Source organism: Haematobia irritans, chromosome 5 (genome assembly GCF_050003625.1).
Source record: "Haematobia irritans isolate KBUSLIRL chromosome 5, ASM5000362v1, whole genome shotgun sequence".
NCBI classification, from domain to species: domain Eukaryota; kingdom Metazoa; phylum Arthropoda; class Insecta; order Diptera; family Muscidae; genus Haematobia; species Haematobia irritans.
In genome coordinates, this window is record NC_134401.1 from 140,153,775 (window position 1) to 140,172,437 (window position 18,663).

The 18,663-nt window shown below is 33.9% G+C and overlaps 5 protein-coding genes across 10 annotated transcripts in view; 2 read left to right on the top strand and 3 right to left on the bottom strand.

Moving 5' to 3' along the window:
• Positions 1–1,349: 1,349 nt before the first annotated feature.
• LOC142237619 (protein CDV3 homolog) lies at positions 1,350–3,188 on the top strand. Its single transcript, XM_075308988.1, has 4 exons — positions 1,350–1,463; positions 1,616–1,836; positions 1,957–2,244; positions 2,311–3,188. Exons 2-4 carry the CDS (start codon positions 1,633–1,635, stop codon positions 2,542–2,544), a joined length of 726 nt encoding a protein of 241 aa, XP_075165103.1. The 5' UTR covers positions 1,350–1,463; positions 1,616–1,632; the 3' UTR covers positions 2,545–3,188.
• On the bottom strand, positions 3,169–5,976 carry LOC142237620 (putative gamma-glutamylcyclotransferase CG2811). 2 transcript variants are annotated; one of them, XM_075308990.1, is made up of 3 exons: positions 5,535–5,976; positions 5,315–5,475; positions 3,169–3,427 (listed from the first exon to the last, which is right to left on the bottom strand). In XM_075308990.1, the coding sequence occupies exons 1-2, from the start codon at positions 5,855–5,857 to the stop codon at positions 5,319–5,321; spliced, it is 480 nt and encodes a 159-aa protein (XP_075165105.1). In that variant the 5' UTR covers positions 5,858–5,976; the 3' UTR covers positions 3,169–3,427; positions 5,315–5,318. The 2 variants fall into 2 exon arrangements, with proteins under 2 accessions (XP_075165105.1, XP_075165104.1); XM_075308989.1 differs by having other exon boundaries at positions 5,368–5,475; positions 5,535–5,975.
• A 973-nt stretch (positions 5,977–6,949) lies between these two features.
• Positions 6,950–8,002, top strand: LOC142239041 (receptor expression-enhancing protein 1-like). Its single transcript, XM_075310808.1, has one exon. The coding sequence runs from the start codon at positions 7,105–7,107 to the stop codon at positions 7,834–7,836; it is 732 nt and encodes a 243-aa protein (XP_075166923.1). The 5' UTR covers positions 6,950–7,104; the 3' UTR covers positions 7,837–8,002.
• A 1,115-nt stretch (positions 8,003–9,117) lies between these two features.
• On the bottom strand, positions 9,118–10,632 carry LOC142239040 (GATA zinc finger domain-containing protein 1). The gene is made up of 3 exons (XM_075310807.1): positions 10,087–10,632; positions 9,835–10,021; positions 9,118–9,393 (listed from the first exon to the last, which is right to left on the bottom strand). The coding sequence occupies exons 1-3, from the start codon at positions 10,555–10,557 to the stop codon at positions 9,206–9,208; spliced, it is 846 nt and encodes a 281-aa protein (XP_075166922.1). The 5' UTR covers positions 10,558–10,632; the 3' UTR covers positions 9,118–9,205.
• A 2,122-nt stretch (positions 10,633–12,754) lies between these two features.
• The window catches only part of Drat (Death resistor Adh domain containing target), a 43,638-nt gene continuing 37,729 nt past the window's right edge, over positions 12,755–18,663 (bottom strand). For 4 of the 5 annotated variants that reach the window (XM_075312914.1, XM_075312917.1, XM_075312916.1 and 1 more), the window contains exons 2-3: positions 16,099–16,929; positions 12,755–15,309 (exon numbers count right to left, since the gene is read on the bottom strand). In XM_075312914.1, coding sequence (XP_075169029.1) covers positions 14,892–15,309; positions 16,099–16,929 — 1,249 coding nt within the window. In that variant the 3' untranslated portion in view covers positions 12,755–14,891. Of the gene's footprint in view, positions 15,310–16,098; positions 16,930–17,326; positions 17,348–18,663 lie in introns of those variants that run through there. The other variant, XM_075312918.1, reaches the window with a different exon arrangement.

The window sequence follows — 18,663 nt, forward strand, 5'->3', positions numbered from 1 at the left end:
GCCGACAAAAATGGGTCAGCTTCATTCTCTGGTTTGGTTTGCTATAATGGATAATTATAATTTTTTTTAAAGTTCTTTCGCCTAAGCCGTCAAGCAGCAGCTATAAGGCTCATGATTTAATGTTGGACAACATAATCTATGATCGACGACATAATCGGAACTGCTGCTTATTAATGTAATGGACTCTTAGCGTTTGGCCACAATATAAGATTTTTCAAACATAGACATATTACACCGTCGCTTCCCAAAGCGGTCGGATGGTGCAATGGTTAGCATGCCCGCCTTGTAGTGGGTTCAAACCCTGTTTCGACGAAACACCAAAAAGGTTTTCAGTGGTAGATTATCCTACCTCAGTGACATTTCTGAGTGTTTCAAAGCTTCTGTAAGTGGTTTCACTGCAATGTGGAACGCCGTTCCGATTCGTCTATAAAAAGGAGGTCCCTTGTTATTGAGCTTAACATAAAATCGGGAAGCACACAGTGATAAGAGAGAAGTTCACCACCGTGGTATTACAATGGACTGAATGGTCTAACTGGGGCTGAAATATCGGGCTGCCACTATACCTAACCTAACCATCAGTAAAAGCACAGAAAAATTCCCAAATTTCCATCTAATTGGTAAACTTTTTTATATTAGTATTCATTAACATTGTTATTTTTAATTGTTTATAAACATTGCCATTGTTTTTAATCATTGTTAATCATATTTTTAGTTGTTGTTGATATAGTTTAAGTTTGTTTGGGTAGACACAACTTGTTTTGGGTTAACTAAGTGGAATATGTTCACCAATGTGGTATCACAATGGACTGAATAGTCTAAATGAGCCTGATACATCGGGCTGCCACCTAACCTAACCTAAGTGGAATCTGTGGGGGACACAAAGCAAATTTAGTTGGGAACACGGTTGTCAAAGTTGATAGAATTCTTGATATTTTTGGTAGATTTAGCAAAATATTCCTCTCCAGCTAATATGTACTTCAGGTTTCTATGGAAATAAAATTTTGAAAAAATTTCTATAGAAATAAAATTTTGAAAAACTTTACTATAGAAATAAAAAAAAATTAAAATTTCAAAAATATTCCAAATACTGAAATAAACTTCTAAATTTTAAAATTTTAATCAAAAACCACAAAATAGGTTTTTTAAATTTATTAGATTTTTGGTAAAATTTTCTTCAAATTTAGGTAGATTAATTTTGGCACGAGTGGCAACCGTTGGGAAACTCTGTTTTACACTAGAACAGCGCACTTCAGACACATACGCTGTATGCAAAAACAAAAGTATAGTGTGAACGGCGTATTAAATGCCAATTAGCTTTGGAAATTTGGCAACTCTATTACGAAACCGTACAATAAATGGTACCAAACCATGCTATTATTTTCTCTCAACAAAAATTATAGCCAGAAATCGCAACCTGGGAACACTGTTCTAATACGTTCTTTTACAACCATTCAGCTCGCTAGGTAAGTAAGAAAAAAAGTTGTGATGTGAGTGAAGAATGCATGCTTTATTTTATTAAATATATTTTAATATTTTGCACTTGAGCCAAAATAAAGAAAAAAATATCTTTTACGACATTCTTACGAAGAATTATTAACCGTTTACTATTTTACAGACACCAACGTGTTCGATATGGCCGACTTAGATGATTTTTTCGCTAAGAAAGACAAGAAAAAGTCGAAAAAACCAAAATTTTTGACGGCCGAAATTTTGGTCAAAAATCTGGAAGAAACCTCTAAGAAGGAAGTGGTGAAAACAAAAAAACCTGAAACCACAACGACAATTACAGCTCCCTCAGCAGAAAGTGGAGGAGCTGAGGAGAAAATAGTCCAAGAAGTGAGTAATGACTAAGGGTGATGATGGAGGCAGCTACAAAGACACGCTGGCAAAAAATCCCACCCAATTGTGGTCCACAAACAACATAAAGAATTTTAATTTATTTATTTTTCGATATAGACTCAAGATGACGAATGGAAGGAGATTGAAGAAGAACAGCGCAAAGACTATTCTGGCTTGAAAATCGGCCAGTTGACATTAAACGATGATGACGACTTGAGCGGATCAGAAGGTCAGGATGAAGATGGTGATAGCGATGGTAATGGGAATGGCGATTCCGATAGAGTGGGGTCCAGCGGTGTTTGGAAGAAAGTCATTCCCGCCGAAGAAGTGACACAGATCCCCATGGATATGCCGCCAAAACCTGTTTCAAAAGTCTATGTTTCTCCAGCCCTTAGAATGGCATCGGTAATATTAGCAATGTACAAGTCCTTCGAAAACATTTACTAATGTATTCCTCTTTTTCATTAACAGCAAAGTACTGGTATAAAACCAAAAGTTCGCTCAAAAACCGCTCCTGATATTACAAATGCTGATTACTTCCCAACATTGGGTGCTGCTCGGCCCGAAGAACAACGTAAAAAGAAAAATGAACCCGCATTTGAGGAAGTGCGTCACGGAGGGCGAGTGCAAAGAGTCAAAGAAACAACAACGGCTCCCACAGCGGCCACTAATCGTTTCCAATCGCTGGACGAGGCAGAAAGCTAAGATCATTAAAAAAACATACAAACGCAAAAAGAAAACAAAACCACACACAAATTATATATCAAAACAAATATAGGAAGAGTTTGTCATCGTATCTTGGAACAATCTAATCTAACTCTTAAAAAATCAATTTGTATGTATTTCTTTGGTTTAGAAGTTGCTGCTGTATGTTGGAGTTGTTTAATTTCCCCCCTTGGAAATGTCACCTCTTGCAAATCCTCTGTAAATTGAGTTCACTGACTCAATATGTTTATAGTAACTTATCTTCCAATTTATTATACTTTGGTGTTTATTTTTTTGCCATTTTTACGAGAAAACATTTTCTCGCAGTCAACAAAGAAATTTTATTTTGTTATAACGCAATCCACCCGCCTTTTGTTTTCACACATTAAGGGGTTGTAAAGTGTTTTCTCTGCTTTGCGTCCTTTGATATACTACTGAGATACATTTTGTTTTTTTATTTTGTATTTGTCGAACCCGCGACACTCCCTCTTTTTTATATAAAATATTTTTTGTAATCACTATAAAGAAAAACATTAACGTTAAAACTCTATTAGCGAAGAGAAACGGGTAAATAAAGAAATCTTGGAAACATAAACAGAAAGAAGAATATAAATAAAAAACAGCTTGTTAAGCAAAAAAAAAAACACGATATTTATTTAAATGTAAACAGAATCATATGCAGTTATAAAAAATGTACGCAAATTCCTTTATCATATAAAATTGAAATTGAGCTACTATAAATTTATGTATTTGTTTACTTGTTTCGCTGGGACTTCCCCTGTCACTTTTTAACTAGCTAATGTTGGGAATATATGTATGATTTATTCACTTCGATGGGGCTTCTTCATCTTCATACATGTCATCTTTGTCGCTGTCCAAATAACTGAAAACCATAATAGACATTTTAGATTACTCGAAGTAAACATATGGATCACAATTCAATTATTCGTTGCTGTTTCTTAAAGAATTTTTTTTTTAAGAAAAAAAGGAATTCGCTAACTTGGCAAAAAGTGACTACATAGAAGAAATTCATCTAAATAGTATCGACATTAAAGTTTGGCATGCATAGAATACTTCCTAGCAAGTTGTCTACATACAGTGAACCCTCCATATACATTTAAACTCTTGAAACTTGAACACTTCGAAAATGGACAGTCGTCGTGAAATGTTGGCTATATTAACACAATCAAATTAACAACTACCTAATATGGACAAAATTTAGACGTCCATAGGTGTCCACTTCAGGCAGGTTTCACTGTATGGCCAATCCGTTTGAAATTTTAAATATATTTGGGTATATATATTATTCATAAGGGATAGATTCCAAGACTAACTAAAGCCATTACAACTTGAGCTATTTCTTATATAGCTCCCATATAAACAGATCTCATGGGTTGACTTCCTTCCCCGACTTTTTTATATACCATATATCTGAAGTTCAAAATACGGAGTTTTTCAGACAAATATGGTCGTATAGGCCGAGTTAGCCTATATTGACCCATTATTAATTTGCAAGCGCCTGAAACTGCACATTTGATATGATTTCCTTGAAGAGATATGCATACATAGCTCATACCAAGCCATATAAAAACCAGAGCGTCTACAGAATCTGAGGTCGTATGCACCCCATATACTCCGATCAGCCTTTAGTTGTTATTGCACGTATAGTTTAACCCATCCACATAAAAACCTATCCATTATGCTTACCCAGAGTCTACAGGGTCCGAGGTCAGATGCATCTCATGTACTCTAGTCCTTCAGATTTACGTATCCTCGTCTAGTTTTATTTTTTTGTTGCAGGCATGTTATGTTTGATGGTTACAAACATATATTACGAGGAAGATAAGAAAATGGTTGTTAGAGTATTTGACCTAATATAACTTCCCATGCCTCTCGCAAGTAATTAATTATTTTCAGATTATAATTTTATTCATGTTTTGACTTTATGCCTATTTTGAGACATTTTCTAGTGTTCGAAGATAAGCAAAATGTCTTAACCTACACCCAAAGAAATTTGTTAGTACGGACAGCAGAAAAGTATGCTAAAACAGCAGAAAGTCTGCTGAAAAAGGGACAGCAGTCACTGTTTGCTGAAATAGCAAACATTTCCTGCTATTTTTGAAGCTCGATAAAACTAAAACATGTTTTATTTTAGCTAAGACAAATAAAAATGTCAAATTAGGAGCTATCCTAACATAATTAAAACAATATTTTATGAATATCTATAGTATTTGACAAAAATCTGAATATTTATCGAATTGAGGCATGACAACAAACAAAATGTTTGCTGATCGTATTTAGGAGCTTGTAAGTATATTACAGTGCAAAAATATACCAAAAACTACTTAAATATGCTTTGGGGAAAATTTATGACCTAAAAATTTTGTTCATTGGGCCCTAAAGTACAAAAATATAACAGCAGACATCGACTGCTGTTTTTAGCAGACTTTTTTCTATGAGTGTAGCTCTTGCACCAATTTTTTCTACATTATAAAATATTTACATTTGTTAATAGTGCCAGAGCTAGAGTTAAAACCCTGATTGTCTTCAAATAAGTTACATATGGGCCCACTGGAGGCTTTTTTAGGGATATTCTAGGATAATCCTTTAATTCATAACTATATATTAGCTGATATTAGTAATAAAGCTCAAGTGTGTCATACCACGACACAAAGTCTATCTTTAGTTCATATGATAATCTCAAAAATCATTCAATTTTTATCTTTATGCTATGCAATCATTAAAAACTAGAATTTTTCAAAATCTATACCATATCAATAATGTAAATCATCAATAGCTTTAACATTTGGATCTCTTTCCGACCTTTCTCTATACGGCTGTTCTTTGGTATTGTGATAAGCTGATAAATGAGGCTTCTCCAAAAGTTTAGCTGGAAAATTGCGTATCAGGTACAGCCAACAGGGAACAGATCTACAAAGAATAACATAAATTCTGGGTTATTATATACTATGAACAATATATTTGTATACTCATTTGTAGCAGTTGTAATCTTTTGAATTTCTCGATCATAATAATTTGGATAATCTTCCAAGATATCCAGATTTCCAAACATTTTTTCATCTACTTCGTATATTTCACCCTGGATATTATTACCCAATCCACGTTTGTCTAATAGAAATGGAATGTTGTAACGAGTTCCTACAACAAGTGGAAACTTTTCATTTGTACTTCCTTCAGCAACGAAACGAGCATAACCATTTTCCTGTCGTGTTAACCAATGATGATTTGGTTCATTCCGCTTAAGGGTACCATAAACAAATACTTTGAAAAGTTTATCAGAGACTTTAGACATCTTTACAAATCTGGCAAATATTGCAAATATATTGTTATAAGGTATTATCAGAACTAAAAACGTGACCAACAACAACAGGCGGTATTAAAAAAATATTTGTGTTGATTTGGAATGCGGGGCGGGTCGAAACATATGAGAGATTTGAATGAATATAAATGCAGAGTTCGGAAATGCGCAAATTGCGGAAAACAATTCATTTACGGCCAAGTACCCATTGCTAATGATCATTCCGTGAAGTGGTCCATATTACCCATATAGCTGGAAATGAACATCTAACAAAATGCATGACTAAGAAGTCAAGAGTCAAGAGAAATTTTCAAGAGGTGACTTGGTCTATTGTTTACAGCAGCGGATAACCTGTTTTTACATCAGTTTGCTAATACACTTAAGACCTGTAGCATAAGACGTTATTATCGATTGCTTACATATTGCTTCCATACATGGGGAAACTATGTTATTGGCATAGCGGGTTTTAAGCTCGGTTTAACTTCTCGCAAATACTTCGTTAACGTGTCAGTAATGCGCTTTACAGACTATCAGTTATTCCGGACGACAGTGCTCGTGTCGAACATATCCCATATATTGTGCACATTATAAGTTAAGTCCGAAGGCATAATCGGTACTGCTGCATGTTTATGGGATCGATAACACATTTACCGATTATTTAGTCATCGCCGACAAGTCGTATCGATCCGACACACTGTAAGATTCTTTATAAACACCGACATTCCGTCCGGAATAACTGATAGTCTGTAAAGCGCATAAGGCAGTTAGATGTATATCGGAGTGAAAATGTAAACAATCGATAACAGTGTCTCGAAAACTATTATCGATTGTTTAGCAGAAACACTATACACTTCTTATGGATAGAACAATACTGTTTACAAGTCGGCAATGCAGTCTCACACGAACTAGCTATCAGAGGTTTAGCTTTGTCACTTCATGGAATTTGCACTGCTATAAATTGCCATATATTTCATATGGTAGCCTATCCGCACCACCTTGATATTGACAATCTGAACAGTCCTTAATTTTGCATGGTTTGGATACCCCATAATAAGGATCTACGTTAGCAGAGTTGATTTCTTATTTATCCTCACCATAGCAACATTAAAATAAAAATGGCAGGACCTTGAAATGTCATTTTCCCATCGTTCGTAGCTTCAAACACATTCAATGGAATTCTAAGCCAGTAGAGCATTTTTTCTAAAAATTTAAATCAAAGAATTTTGTTTGTGGAATTAACAATGATTAGCTGTCTGCTCTCTCGATTGACCATTCTCACTTTTGGTACTTTATATCCTGCCTACTATTCCTTCAAAACCGTTCGCTCTAAGTCTGTGGATGAATATATGAAATGGATGACATACTGGATATCACTAGCCCTATTTACAGCCATTGAAACTGTAACAGATATTTTTCTCAAGTGGTTTCCCTTCTACTATGAGATAAAAATTCTGTTAATTTTATGGCTCTTGCCAACTATTGGCAATGGGAGTCCAGTTATATATCGCACATGTTTAAATCCTTTCCTAAAGAAGCATGAGTCTCGCATTGATCGTGCATTGGTGCAGATGAAAACCCAAGGACAAGACATTGCATTTCATTATGCCAGCGAAGCTATAATGTATCTTGGAAGAGGTGCTATGAATATAATTCACAAGAATATACCTAATGGTTTGGTAGGTTTATTGGCAAATGGTCATGGTGAAATTGTAGGGAGATCCTCCGCTCCTATGAGACCAGTAGCTAGTTCAACTATGTTAATTGAAGAATTAGATGATCCACAACCATCGACCTCTGCAAACGGAAGAAAAAGTACAAAACGTAAAACCACAAAAGTTGTGGCGAACGATATCCATATTGAAGAAGAAGAACATCAACAACAGCGTCCACGAGCAAATTCGCGGGGACGCAGTCGTAAAGCGCGCCAAACTAAGACAGAATCTCATTTGGATATAAATTTGAACGAGCACTGAAATATTTGTTTTAGATTTTATTTATAAATTTTAACTAGCTGTAATTTTGTATACGATGATTTTATGTATTCCTGTTATTTGTACTGCACTTAATTTGATAATATTTTTACTTGTTCTGTATTGTCGAGTTGTCAAAAAAAAGACTAATATTAATATTTCATACATACATTTCTTCTTTTGTTGATGTAAGTAATAATTTTTCTTTGAAGATGTATATTCCAGTTTTGGGGAAAATCATCTTTGAAATGGGGTTCTTTAGCGAATAATACATGCAATTCTCATCGAAGTAAGTTGAATAGACACTACCTATGCTTTGGATATTGGTATCTCTTGTATTGCGGAAGGCAAATGATTCCTTCCGCCTGACCGTAGCTATTTTTTGATTTGCATTTAAATATATTTTTCTTTTAAGCATTACATTTAACCTATCATTCTATATATACTTAAAGCACAAAGTGGATCTGCTTGAAAATCGGTTTACCATAAACATTAGTTCTAGACGTCATGGACAAACATACATAACATATATCAACCGTATTTAGGATTATTAAGTCCTCTTTAATATTTTGGTCTAAATTGATGTAGCCTCAATATACATGTTGTTGTTATTGTAACTGTATGTTGCATTATCATTCGTTATTGTTTTACGCTTGTACATCAGCATCTAGGTACTCTGAAATAAGACGGGATGCGTTCAGAGTGATCTGCTGGTGATTTGGCTGGACAAGCGAAGAAGTGACGGTTATCATGTGGCCTTTGGCTGCAGACAAGACACTCGTTAGCTACGCTGCTACCAATCACACATATGTAGGAATTGTAGTGGCTGAACTTGCCCGGACTTTTTGGGCCACACCTACACTGGTCTTCCGTGAGAAGTCTCTTTCAGGCGGTGGCCGGGCTCTGAGAGCAGGATTAACATTGTATCCTCTCACCATTTCAGTATCCTATCCACACATATCTCTTATGCTGCCTAATCAAAAGGCTCATTTTTAAAACGCTAAATTCCGAGCTCTAGGAGGTGAAGACCAACCCTTAAATTCCTGGGTGGTGGTTGCCTATCCCCAAAATTTGAACAGTTAATGCGATCATGTAACATATTGCTCCAAAATACATATTTGTATCGATAATATTTGCACATATATCGCAATTCCATTTCATTTATGAAACACTCTTCAAATTTGCCGCAAATGAGTGATAACCCTGTAAGCAGCATTCTTTGGAGAGAAGTTGCAATTTTCCTGCGAAAATTACTTTAAATTAAATCTTATTAACGGACAGCTCTTATGGCAAATAAGTAAATATGTATATTCCAATATACATACTTTTTTATACGTTTATTAGAATTAAAAATACAATTAAAACAATTCATTTAAGCCTCTATAGTTTTATTTCTTTGAAAATCTGGTAATGATGTCCATATATAGCCGCCTGGTTTAGTATCATACTCCATGCTATCTGGTAAGGGGAAAGGATTTGTTCGATCAAGATAGTAGTTACTGGGAGCATGCATAACAAATTCCAGAAATGATAATTTTCGTGAAAGCTCTTCATCGGGACCTAAATAGAAAATTAAATAAACTTGTCATATTAATATGGATAGACAAATTTTTATGTTAAAAAAGTTTACGATTATAAAAAATTAATTTGAATTAGACAATTCAAAAACTACGAGAAAGTCTTATGTAAATTAATATAACGTACAAAATTAAATTATAGAATTACTAAAAATTTAAGGGGTTAAACGATTTCTATAATTGAAGCAATTGCAGTCCAATATATTTAAAAGCTATTTTGAAAAGACAAAGTTGAAATAAATACAAATTATATGCTCAGCCTCTCATCCTTGGACTCTCTCAAAAGTGGACAACTTTCTACATTGTTGGATATGGACAAAATTAAGGCGACCCTGTTAGTTTAGGTTGGCTGTCCACTTCTGAGAGGTTTCACAGTATTTAAATATTTAACCCATTACGAACGTTCTCTACGAATCTATTTTACCTATTAAATATGTAGCTGGGTCAAATCCATCCTTGGGATCTGGACTTTCTCGTGTCGGTATTAACCATGTAAGGAAAGCAGATTTTTCTGAGTAATTATCGATTAGTAAACCACGAATTTGGGCATAGTAAACATTATCTTCCCCATCGACCAATGATACAATATCTCCAACTTGCAGATATGAACCCTAAATAAGAAAAACATTATTCATATATTGATTGGGCTGTCGTATTTACATAATCAATTATTCACCTTATGGAATATACTTTCAACACAATGTGTGGTGGCCTGTGCTTGAGGTGTTTTAAATGGAACTCTTTTGAATAGGCTTCTCCTATTTCTTCCCTTTGTTTGGGTCTTTGAGTTTCCACCACCTGTATTGCTCTTTTCACCATTAGCATTGCTGGAGTTGTTGGTATTTAGGACTTTTGCTTTAAAACGTGTTGCTCTCGTGCTTTTTCTTAGACGTGAACATTTATCCTCACTTATAACCAGATTCGCATCACGTTTTTCTTCTTTGACATCTTTGGGAAGTTTCTTGTTTTTGTCATCGGTAATTGTACTCTCAGTGCTTGTCTCCTTATTTTCTTCAGCTTTTTCCTTGGCTGCGGTCTCACGTATTTCGAAACATTCAACGCATAACTGCCCATTTTCTACTGAACGCCAAAGTAAAGATTCTGTCTTTTTACAATCGACACATATTGGATTGGCTTTTGGTGGCATTATTGAAAATTAAAATTAATTCACCTACGAATAACTGCTATGGACCAGGATGCTATTTGTTTTCATTGCAATGCTTCTTCTTCAGTCGTTAATTCCGAGGAAATCACCACGTATTGTTAACAGGTCAGGTTGCGGGAAAACGAAATGTAGAAAAACCTATCGTTTGAAATATACTTGAATTCAAAGATCATATACGCAAGAGCAATATAGCGGCGCCTAAGGAATAGGCGCCATTCAGACTATAATTTTTGTTGGTCCAATAATGTCCTAATGTAAATCCCCTATATTCCCACGCCTTAAATTATGTTTGTCGACATAATCATCAATTTATCAACAAATTTAAGCGTAATAACAATGTTTTTTAGATCTTTCTTTTCTCATCACCCCTGTGCGAAGGCAAAATTCCATGTTCTCAAAGTTGTATCTGCTGGGTTGTTATCGCAGTAACCATCCAAAACACCATCTTATGGATAGACATAACATGGTTGATCTTCACCTTCTAGACCAAGCAGCATACAAAGATTTATGAGGACACTTTAGCTGAAGCGGTGAGAAGCCACAAGGCTAATCCCATTTCCACCCATAGCACCGGAGGAAAGAGGCTTCCCGCGGAGGCCCAACTAAGACCAAGCAAGTGCAACCGCCTCAATTCCTACCTATCAGTAATTGATAGAAGCATGACTGACATATGCAACCAAGGGCCCCAGATACGCGTCACCTTTTTGCTTGCCCAGCTAAACCTACCCGACTCACCACCAGATCACTCTGGACACACTCCAACCTAGTTGCAGAGGTTTTTGACCTGGATACCAGCTAATGTACCAAAGCATAGAACAAACTAAAATGGATGAAATCACAAAAAAACTGCTCAAATAACAATTGGCCAGCAATTGACGATTTTAGCTACTGTTGCTCTTAATGCTAATAGTTTCAATTAGAAGAAAGAGAAATAATTTTCGGTGGCGACTTTCACTCACGCGCACAGCTATGATCGGAGGAAAAAATAAAGTGGGCTTGGGGCCGTTCGAAAAAAGGTGAAAAGCGTTGAACATTTTTCTTACATCACAACGTTATGATTTACACAATATTCAGCTTGTTTCCATAGTTACTTTTCTGAATGAATGAATTTGGAAATATGAAATGTTTCGCAACCAATTCCCTGGTTATTTTACATCCATTATTTGACAAGATTTTATTAAAATATAACAGTTAGTATATAAATGTTTGTACTTCTAATATGTTGGAAAATCGAACATAGTGGCCACCGTTAAGTCCAGTATTCACATCTAGCGGAAATTTCGTTACCATGCCAATAACACAGTAAACAATCGATAATAACGCCGCATGGAACTTTCATTAGCAAATATATAGCAATACATTTAACAACTCTTGCGAAAATTCCAGTTGCATGCCAATAATACAGTTTTACCATACGTTTCTTATGGGCGAAATGTAAACAACCGATAATAACGTTTCCCGATTTTTTTTGTAGCAAAAATGTCGATGCATTTCTTATGGGTAGTGTAGGAAATACCGGCCTTTATATGGGAATGCTTATTTATAACGGCTAAAGCCACCGTGGTGCAATGGTTAGCATGCCCGCCTTGCATACACAAGGTCGTGGGTTCGATTCCTGCTATGACCGAACACCAAAAAGTTTTTCAGCGGTGGATTATCCCACCTCAGTAATGCTGGTGACATTTCTGAGTGTTTCAAAGCTTCTCTAAGTGGTTTCACTGGAATGTGGAACGCCGTTCGGACTCGGCTATAAAAAGGAGGTCCCTTGTCATTGAGCTTAACATGGAATCGGGCAGCACTCAGTGATAAGAGAGAAGTTCACCACTGTGGTATCACAATGGACTGAATGGTCTAAGTGAGCCTGATACATCGGGCTGCCACATAACCTAAAGCCTGTTATGAAAGTGTAGTTAATTGATACTCAATTAACTGTCGATAACATTATCCCCACAATATTCTTCCAACGGTATAAAATACTAGGCTTCAACTACATTACTACAATATTAATGACCGTTCTATGAATCACCGGTCTTAAGACCGATTCTATGTTAGGTTTTGGAGTTGAAAGCCACTTTATTTTTGCGGTTACTTTTTCTAAAATATTTCAAAATTTTATATGAGAAACGAAATCTTGAAATTCTCTATAATTTTTTCTATAAAAAAAAAACGAAAAAAAACATTTAATTATTTTATATATTTTTATTATTGTTTGTAACTTATCTTATTGTTAATATTTTGTATCAGTTTTGTAAATGTTTTTGTTGTCAATGTTTTTATTTTTTTTTTTGTATTTTAGTTTTGGTTTTATGTCGATCACAATCAGTGTAGATCTCTCTAAGCATAGTGAAATATAACATTTTAAGTAAGCAATAGAAGAGATGATATAAAGATCCATATATATCATATATATTTTTTTCTTATTTTAACATAATTTTTTCGGAGGTTGTTTGCTACAAAAAAAGTTAAATATTTCAGTATGTCTATACTACTAGTCATATATGAATATATTTATATAAAAAATAACTAAATTAAATATTAATAATAATTTAATATGAATAAAAACACTGGTGGATTATCGTTGGGGAAAACAAAAATTAACCAAAAAAGCCAATAATGTTTCCAATAAAAGGTATCTTAATAAAATATACTTGAGAGTTTAGTTTCTCACATCTGAAAATATTGGTTTGGATCCAATGATATGTAAAAAAAAACAATGATTATAATAAAAAAATCATATCGAACGAAAACGATTGTTTTAGATTTGTTGTAATAAATTTGGAAATTATCGTTTGTTTACCATAGATTCAATACTTGTTTGTTAAAGAAAAAGACAAATTAACTTAAACCATTAAACTAAATACTTCATATTGCATTTATGATATTTTATACTTAAAGTCTGGTATGTATCTTTTACGAAATTTCCGTTTCCCATAAGAAATTGCTAATGAAAATTTCGTGAGCATTATCATCGATTGTTGAGCAGAAATATAAGAACGAACTGGACTTAAGCCGATACAACAGTTATAGGGAAAAATTTTAAACAATCGGTAACAATGCGTTTAATATATTTTTAATGTTATAGCAAAGTATACCTTTTTTATGGGTAGCAAAAATTTAACAAGATGGGCATACGAAACTTTTTAGACAGACTGATCAACTTATTTTTTGTTTAGGATGTTTGTTAACATTAACAAGAACTATGTAAAGGTGGTTACAAAGTTCATGAAAATCAATATTTAAAAGGCGAAAAATTTATATTTTCTTTAATAAACCATAACAGGGAAGAGAATAATGCAAATCATAAAAAAAATAATAATAAAAAAGAAAACTAATCGCAATAAGGAAGATTTTCACTGTATATCATAAACTTTATACCCATCTTAATATATTCGATTTTACTCATCATTTGCGATCGATACTTTGCCAATTGCCATACTGATAAGCTATAAAATTCGACGATATTTAATATGATCAATGCATTTATCAAACCTGATCAATTAGCCATGTTTTCGTTGAATCATTATTATTTCTTTTAAGAACTTATTGATATATTAAGTAACATTCAGCAATTTGCAAATATAGTTTTATATCGTTTGATTTTGTTTAACGAAAATATGGCTACAATAACTAACTATTGAATCAAGTACATAAGTCTTAAAATATAAAAAAATAAAACTATCAACAGAATGAGGATCTCTGCAATTATTATAGTTCATATTTTTCCATTGCGTACCACACTTACATACATCAAAAATCAACAGCGATAGAATAGACATTCATATAATGATACAAAGATTTTTGTTTTTTGAGTCCTATATGGGATTTGTTCTTAATTTTTGATAATTTGTCGTAAAACACATGAATATCGAAATAATCGATTCTTTGGAACTGTGATAGTATAATCAATCCATAATTATTAATTATGAAGTTAACTTTAACAATGAAAAATACAATGTAAACAAGTAATGCTAAATTGCTTTACTTTGGTTTGGTATTGTACAATAAATGAATACTTAAAAAGGAAATTAAAATCTAATATTAGATTTGAATACATTTTGTAAAAATACCAAGTTAATGGTAAAAAAAAATTCTTTTGACAAACAGTTGACGACAAATATATGATTATATGAATGCGTGTGTATGTGGTGAGTTTATGAAGGATTCTCTTTAGTCTCCATGATAATTTTGTTTTTGTTTTTGTGTCTGTGTTTTTTTTATATAAGTTGCAATATTAAAAATTTTTGTTCTTATACCTGACAATACTTTTAAAAGATATTTGTTTTTCATTGTAAAATATACTTATTATAATCTCATATCTATTCCACATCATGGAAACGTAAAATAGCACGTCCTGGAATCTCTGAATTGCATAGTTTTTGTATGACTTCAGCAGCTTGTTCGCAGGGGAATACCGAATGTGGTGGTGGTTCAATTTTCTTATCTGCAACCAAATCGACAAGCTCTCGTAATTGTTCCACCGTACCGGTTGAAATTGGTATTATCTGTTGTTGATACTCAATCGAGAGCCGTGAGAATTTTGGCATTAATTTTTCGGCCACTTCATCGCTAATTAAGACAACACCACCTTTGTTCAGGCAATGCATAGAACGGTGAAGACTGCGTGAAGTTGTACCAAAATCAATAACAACATCAACGGGACCACCGCATACATTTTTTGTGCGTTCGATTAACTGTGGTTCATAGAGACATTCGTTCCACTGGACAACACTTACACTGTAATTATACAAAAAGAAAGAAAATAAATTTAGTTAGAGTTACCGTTTCATTGAATTTTCGGTAGCATATGATTTCGATATCCATAAGAAATACATGTCAAAACTGTATACTGAAGGAATTTCCACGAGAGGGAATTTCACGGAGGGATCTTGCAATAATTCTCCTTACATGCCGGTACAGCAGTTTTGACAACTGTTTCTTATGGCGAAAATGGAAATGGAATAGCCCCAAATTTTTCTAATGACGTTTCATGTGGTTAATGCGCTTTACAGACTATCAGTTATTGCGGACGGAATGTCGGTGTTTGTAAAGAATCTTACAGTGTTTCGGATCGATACGACTTGTCGGCGATGACTAAATACTCGGTAAATTTATTATCGATCCCATAAACATGCAGCAGTATCGATTATGCCTGCGGACTTAACTTATAATGTGCACAATGTATGGGGAATGTTCGACACGAGCACTGTTGTCCGGAATAACTGATAGTCTGTAAAGCGCATAATAGAAATTTCGCCATAAGTGCAAATCAGGCTTTAAGTTGTAAACTATGGTTACAAGCTCATGAAAGCTGCATTATCGACATCAAATCAAAATTAACACTATAGCTTCTGAGCCCTATTTTACTGGTTTGCAGACTTTAAGTCCACTTCTTTTATAATTCAAATAAGAGAAAATTTAAAAATTTGAGGATTTTTACGTACTGGTTACTATATTGCAGATTTTGAGTCGACTTCTTTTGTAATTTAAGTTAGAGTGAAACAACACAATATTCATGGAACTTACTTTTTAATCTCTGTGGCCAGACGGAAGCCCTCATCGCGAAGACTGGCCACCGTAACATCTATATAATTATTGGCTCCTGTTGAGGCAAAATGATACGAGGCAATACGAACGGCCCACAATGCCAGACCACCAGTGCCCACAATTAAAACCTTGCACTTCTTATTAGCTTCCTCGGCAGGGCGATTCTTTAACATCTCTGTAACCACTGCTTGAGCTTTAAATACAGCATTCATAGCTAAAAGGGCCCCAGTCGGCAACATGGCTGCCACACTTATAGGCAAGGAGTCTGGAATGGGTACTATATACTTTAAATCGGGAACGACAAGCAATTCGGCATAGCCAGGTGGAGCCTCTTCAAATGGATAGACAATGACACGTTGGCCAATACGTAAACCCGAATTATTTTCTTCGGTCACTTCACTGCCAAGCGATTCAATAACTCCGGCAACCTCGAAGCCGGGGAATAATGATCCCTCACGAATACCAGCATGAGCGGGAGATGTTTGTGAAGTTACCGATGGACAATAATCACTTAAATCCGATGAAACCGAAGACATACTTGTAATGGAGGCTGAACGGTCACGACGCCTGTAACAGGCACCAGCACATACAATTTTAATGCGTGCTCCATGAACTGGGGTATCCTCAATGGGTACAAAAAAATTGAAGACACAATTTTTCACCTGTGGACCAGGTGACTCAATTGACACTTGACGGCAGAGCTTATTCATGTTGAATGATTTTGTGCTTTCACTGGGCGATGGTGGGATGGAGTTGTTATCGTTTACTGCGTTTGCTGTTGTTGCTGCAGTGACCAATGGAGCTGTTGCTCTGTAAAGAGAAATTCAATAATTAGTCTACATAAATTACAATAAAATAAATTTAAAAATTTAATTTATAAAAAAAAATGTTTATATGGAAATTAAAATGTTATTGAAAAAACTCAATTTTATAGATGTTTCAGTTTTGTATGCCCGTTTAATACGATTCGGGCTTTGTCTATATGTAGTTTTCTTTCATAAGAACGTATTACGGTATTATCGGCATGCTTACGAAATACTCGCTAAGTCGTGGTGAAAGACGATTATGTTTCCGGTTGAAAAACACTTGCTTAAAAACTTTATTTATAATTAAAACTTTTTTTATTTATAATTAAAAAATAATGCATTAAAAATAACTTTATGATTTTTTTGTAATTTGTACAATTCAGCTGACTGCTTATATTTACTTTTACCCAGTTCTAGAAATGCTTTGGTGTTACTTAATTTTACTTCTTATTTAATATAAAACAGTAATTAAGTCAATTTTATTAGATAAACTAGATTGCGACATGTTTTTGTACAGTTTACCACGTGCATTTAAAACAACAATTATTTTAGAATTGGATTTGTGAATGCAATTTGTAAATTTAAAGTGCTTATAATGTGGACTATAAAGTATTCCCTTTGAGACTTCATTCATACGTATATATATACATACTTATGAATACATGTACATACATATAAATACATATATACATATAAATAACGATGACATTATAATTTATTTATCCGGTTTGCTTTTATATGCAGTTGTCTGTTAATTAAATGCATCTCTTTGCAAAAACATTTGAAAACAGTAATTAGTCAAGAGTTGCCAAGTGATAGAAATATTAAAATTTTCTTTAAGGCCTGTATTAGTTGGCCCAAAATATATATTTTTTTTGTCATTTATACCTCAAACACATTACACTTTTAAAATCCACTTTATTTAAATTTCAACGATCATTTGCCTTATAAAAAAGGGGCTTCAAATTCATTTTTAATAGATTTCGAGCCTAATGTGAATGGGCTATTACTTTTCTTCTATGATTTATTTTGAAGAATATTAATGTTTAAATTGTTACTTTGGATCAATCCCCATCAAGTTATACTAAAATAAAAATTAATCATTTTATCCCTGCCAGTATTTCAAAGTTCGTGTTTACTGCCCTCTCTTTCACAGTCTCTTATGAGACACTATAACAATCGTCAACTGTGATGGGAAATGTACTATTTTTTTTGGTACATTTTTCATCACAATTGGAATAGAATACCCGTACTATTTTGTAGATATTTCTTCAAACAGGCTGCTTCTATTAATCAGCATTTGTGGCATGGCTGTCAAACGCCCGTACATCAGATTCACTACGAAAATGAAAAGAGCTGTTGTGGATTTTGTTCCTATATGAAGATTCTAAGTGATATGCGAATATACGAATCTAAAAGGAATGTTTTTATGAAGTATTTCTCTGTTTTAAAGATTTTTATTGGGTCCACTTAATTGTTTCAAAATAGGTGTGCAGTAAAGATACTCTAACATCCCTTTAATTCTAAGTGAATTGTGACATTTGTTCTTTAAAAAAAAATGAGAATTAATAATTGCACGAATCTAAAAGAAATATTCTATCTACGTTTTAAAGATCTTTATTGGGTTTACTTAATTGTTTCAAAATAGAGGTACAGTAAAGATACTTTAACTACCCTTTAATTTAGTAACTTGGAGTGGTATAACTTCTCAATAGCGACGTCGATTTTTCCCATGAAA

Bases quoted from the DNA above. Each gene is read 5' to 3' on its own strand.
- LOC142237620 (XM_075308989.1), bottom strand. From the start codon at position 5,857: ATGTCTAAAGTCTCTGATAAACTTTTCAAAGTATTTGTTTATGGTACC. The intron at 5,476-5,534 runs GTATACAAATAT...TATTCTTTGTAG, and splicing joins ATTACAACTGCTACAAATGA to ATCTGTTCCCTGTTGGCTGT. The intron at 3,428-5,367 runs GTCGGAAAGAGA...TATGGTTTTCAG, and splicing joins GAACAGCCGTATAGAGAAAG to TTATTTGGACAGCGACAAAG.
- LOC142239041 (XM_075310808.1), top strand. From the start codon at position 7,105: ATGATTAGCTGTCTGCTCTCTCGATTGACCATTCTCACTTTTGGTACT.
- LOC142239040 (XM_075310807.1), bottom strand. From the start codon at position 10,557: ATGCCACCAAAAGCCAATCCAATATGTGTCGATTGTAAAAAGACAGAA. The intron at 10,022-10,086 runs GTGAATAATTGA...TTTCTTATTTAG, and splicing joins TTGAAAGTATATTCCATAAG to GGTTCATATCTGCAAGTTGG. The intron at 9,394-9,834 runs GTAAAATAGATT...TTTTCTATTTAG, and splicing joins CCCAGCTACATATTTAATAG to GTCCCGATGAAGAGCTTTCA.
- LOC142237619 (XM_075308988.1), top strand. From the start codon at position 1,633: ATGGCCGACTTAGATGATTTTTTCGCTAAGAAAGACAAGAAAAAGTCG. The intron at 1,837-1,956 runs GTGAGTAATGAC...TTTTCGATATAG, and splicing joins AGGAGAAAATAGTCCAAGAA to ACTCAAGATGACGAATGGAA. The intron at 2,245-2,310 runs GTAATATTAGCA...TTTCATTAACAG, and splicing joins CAGCCCTTAGAATGGCATCG to CAAAGTACTGGTATAAAACC.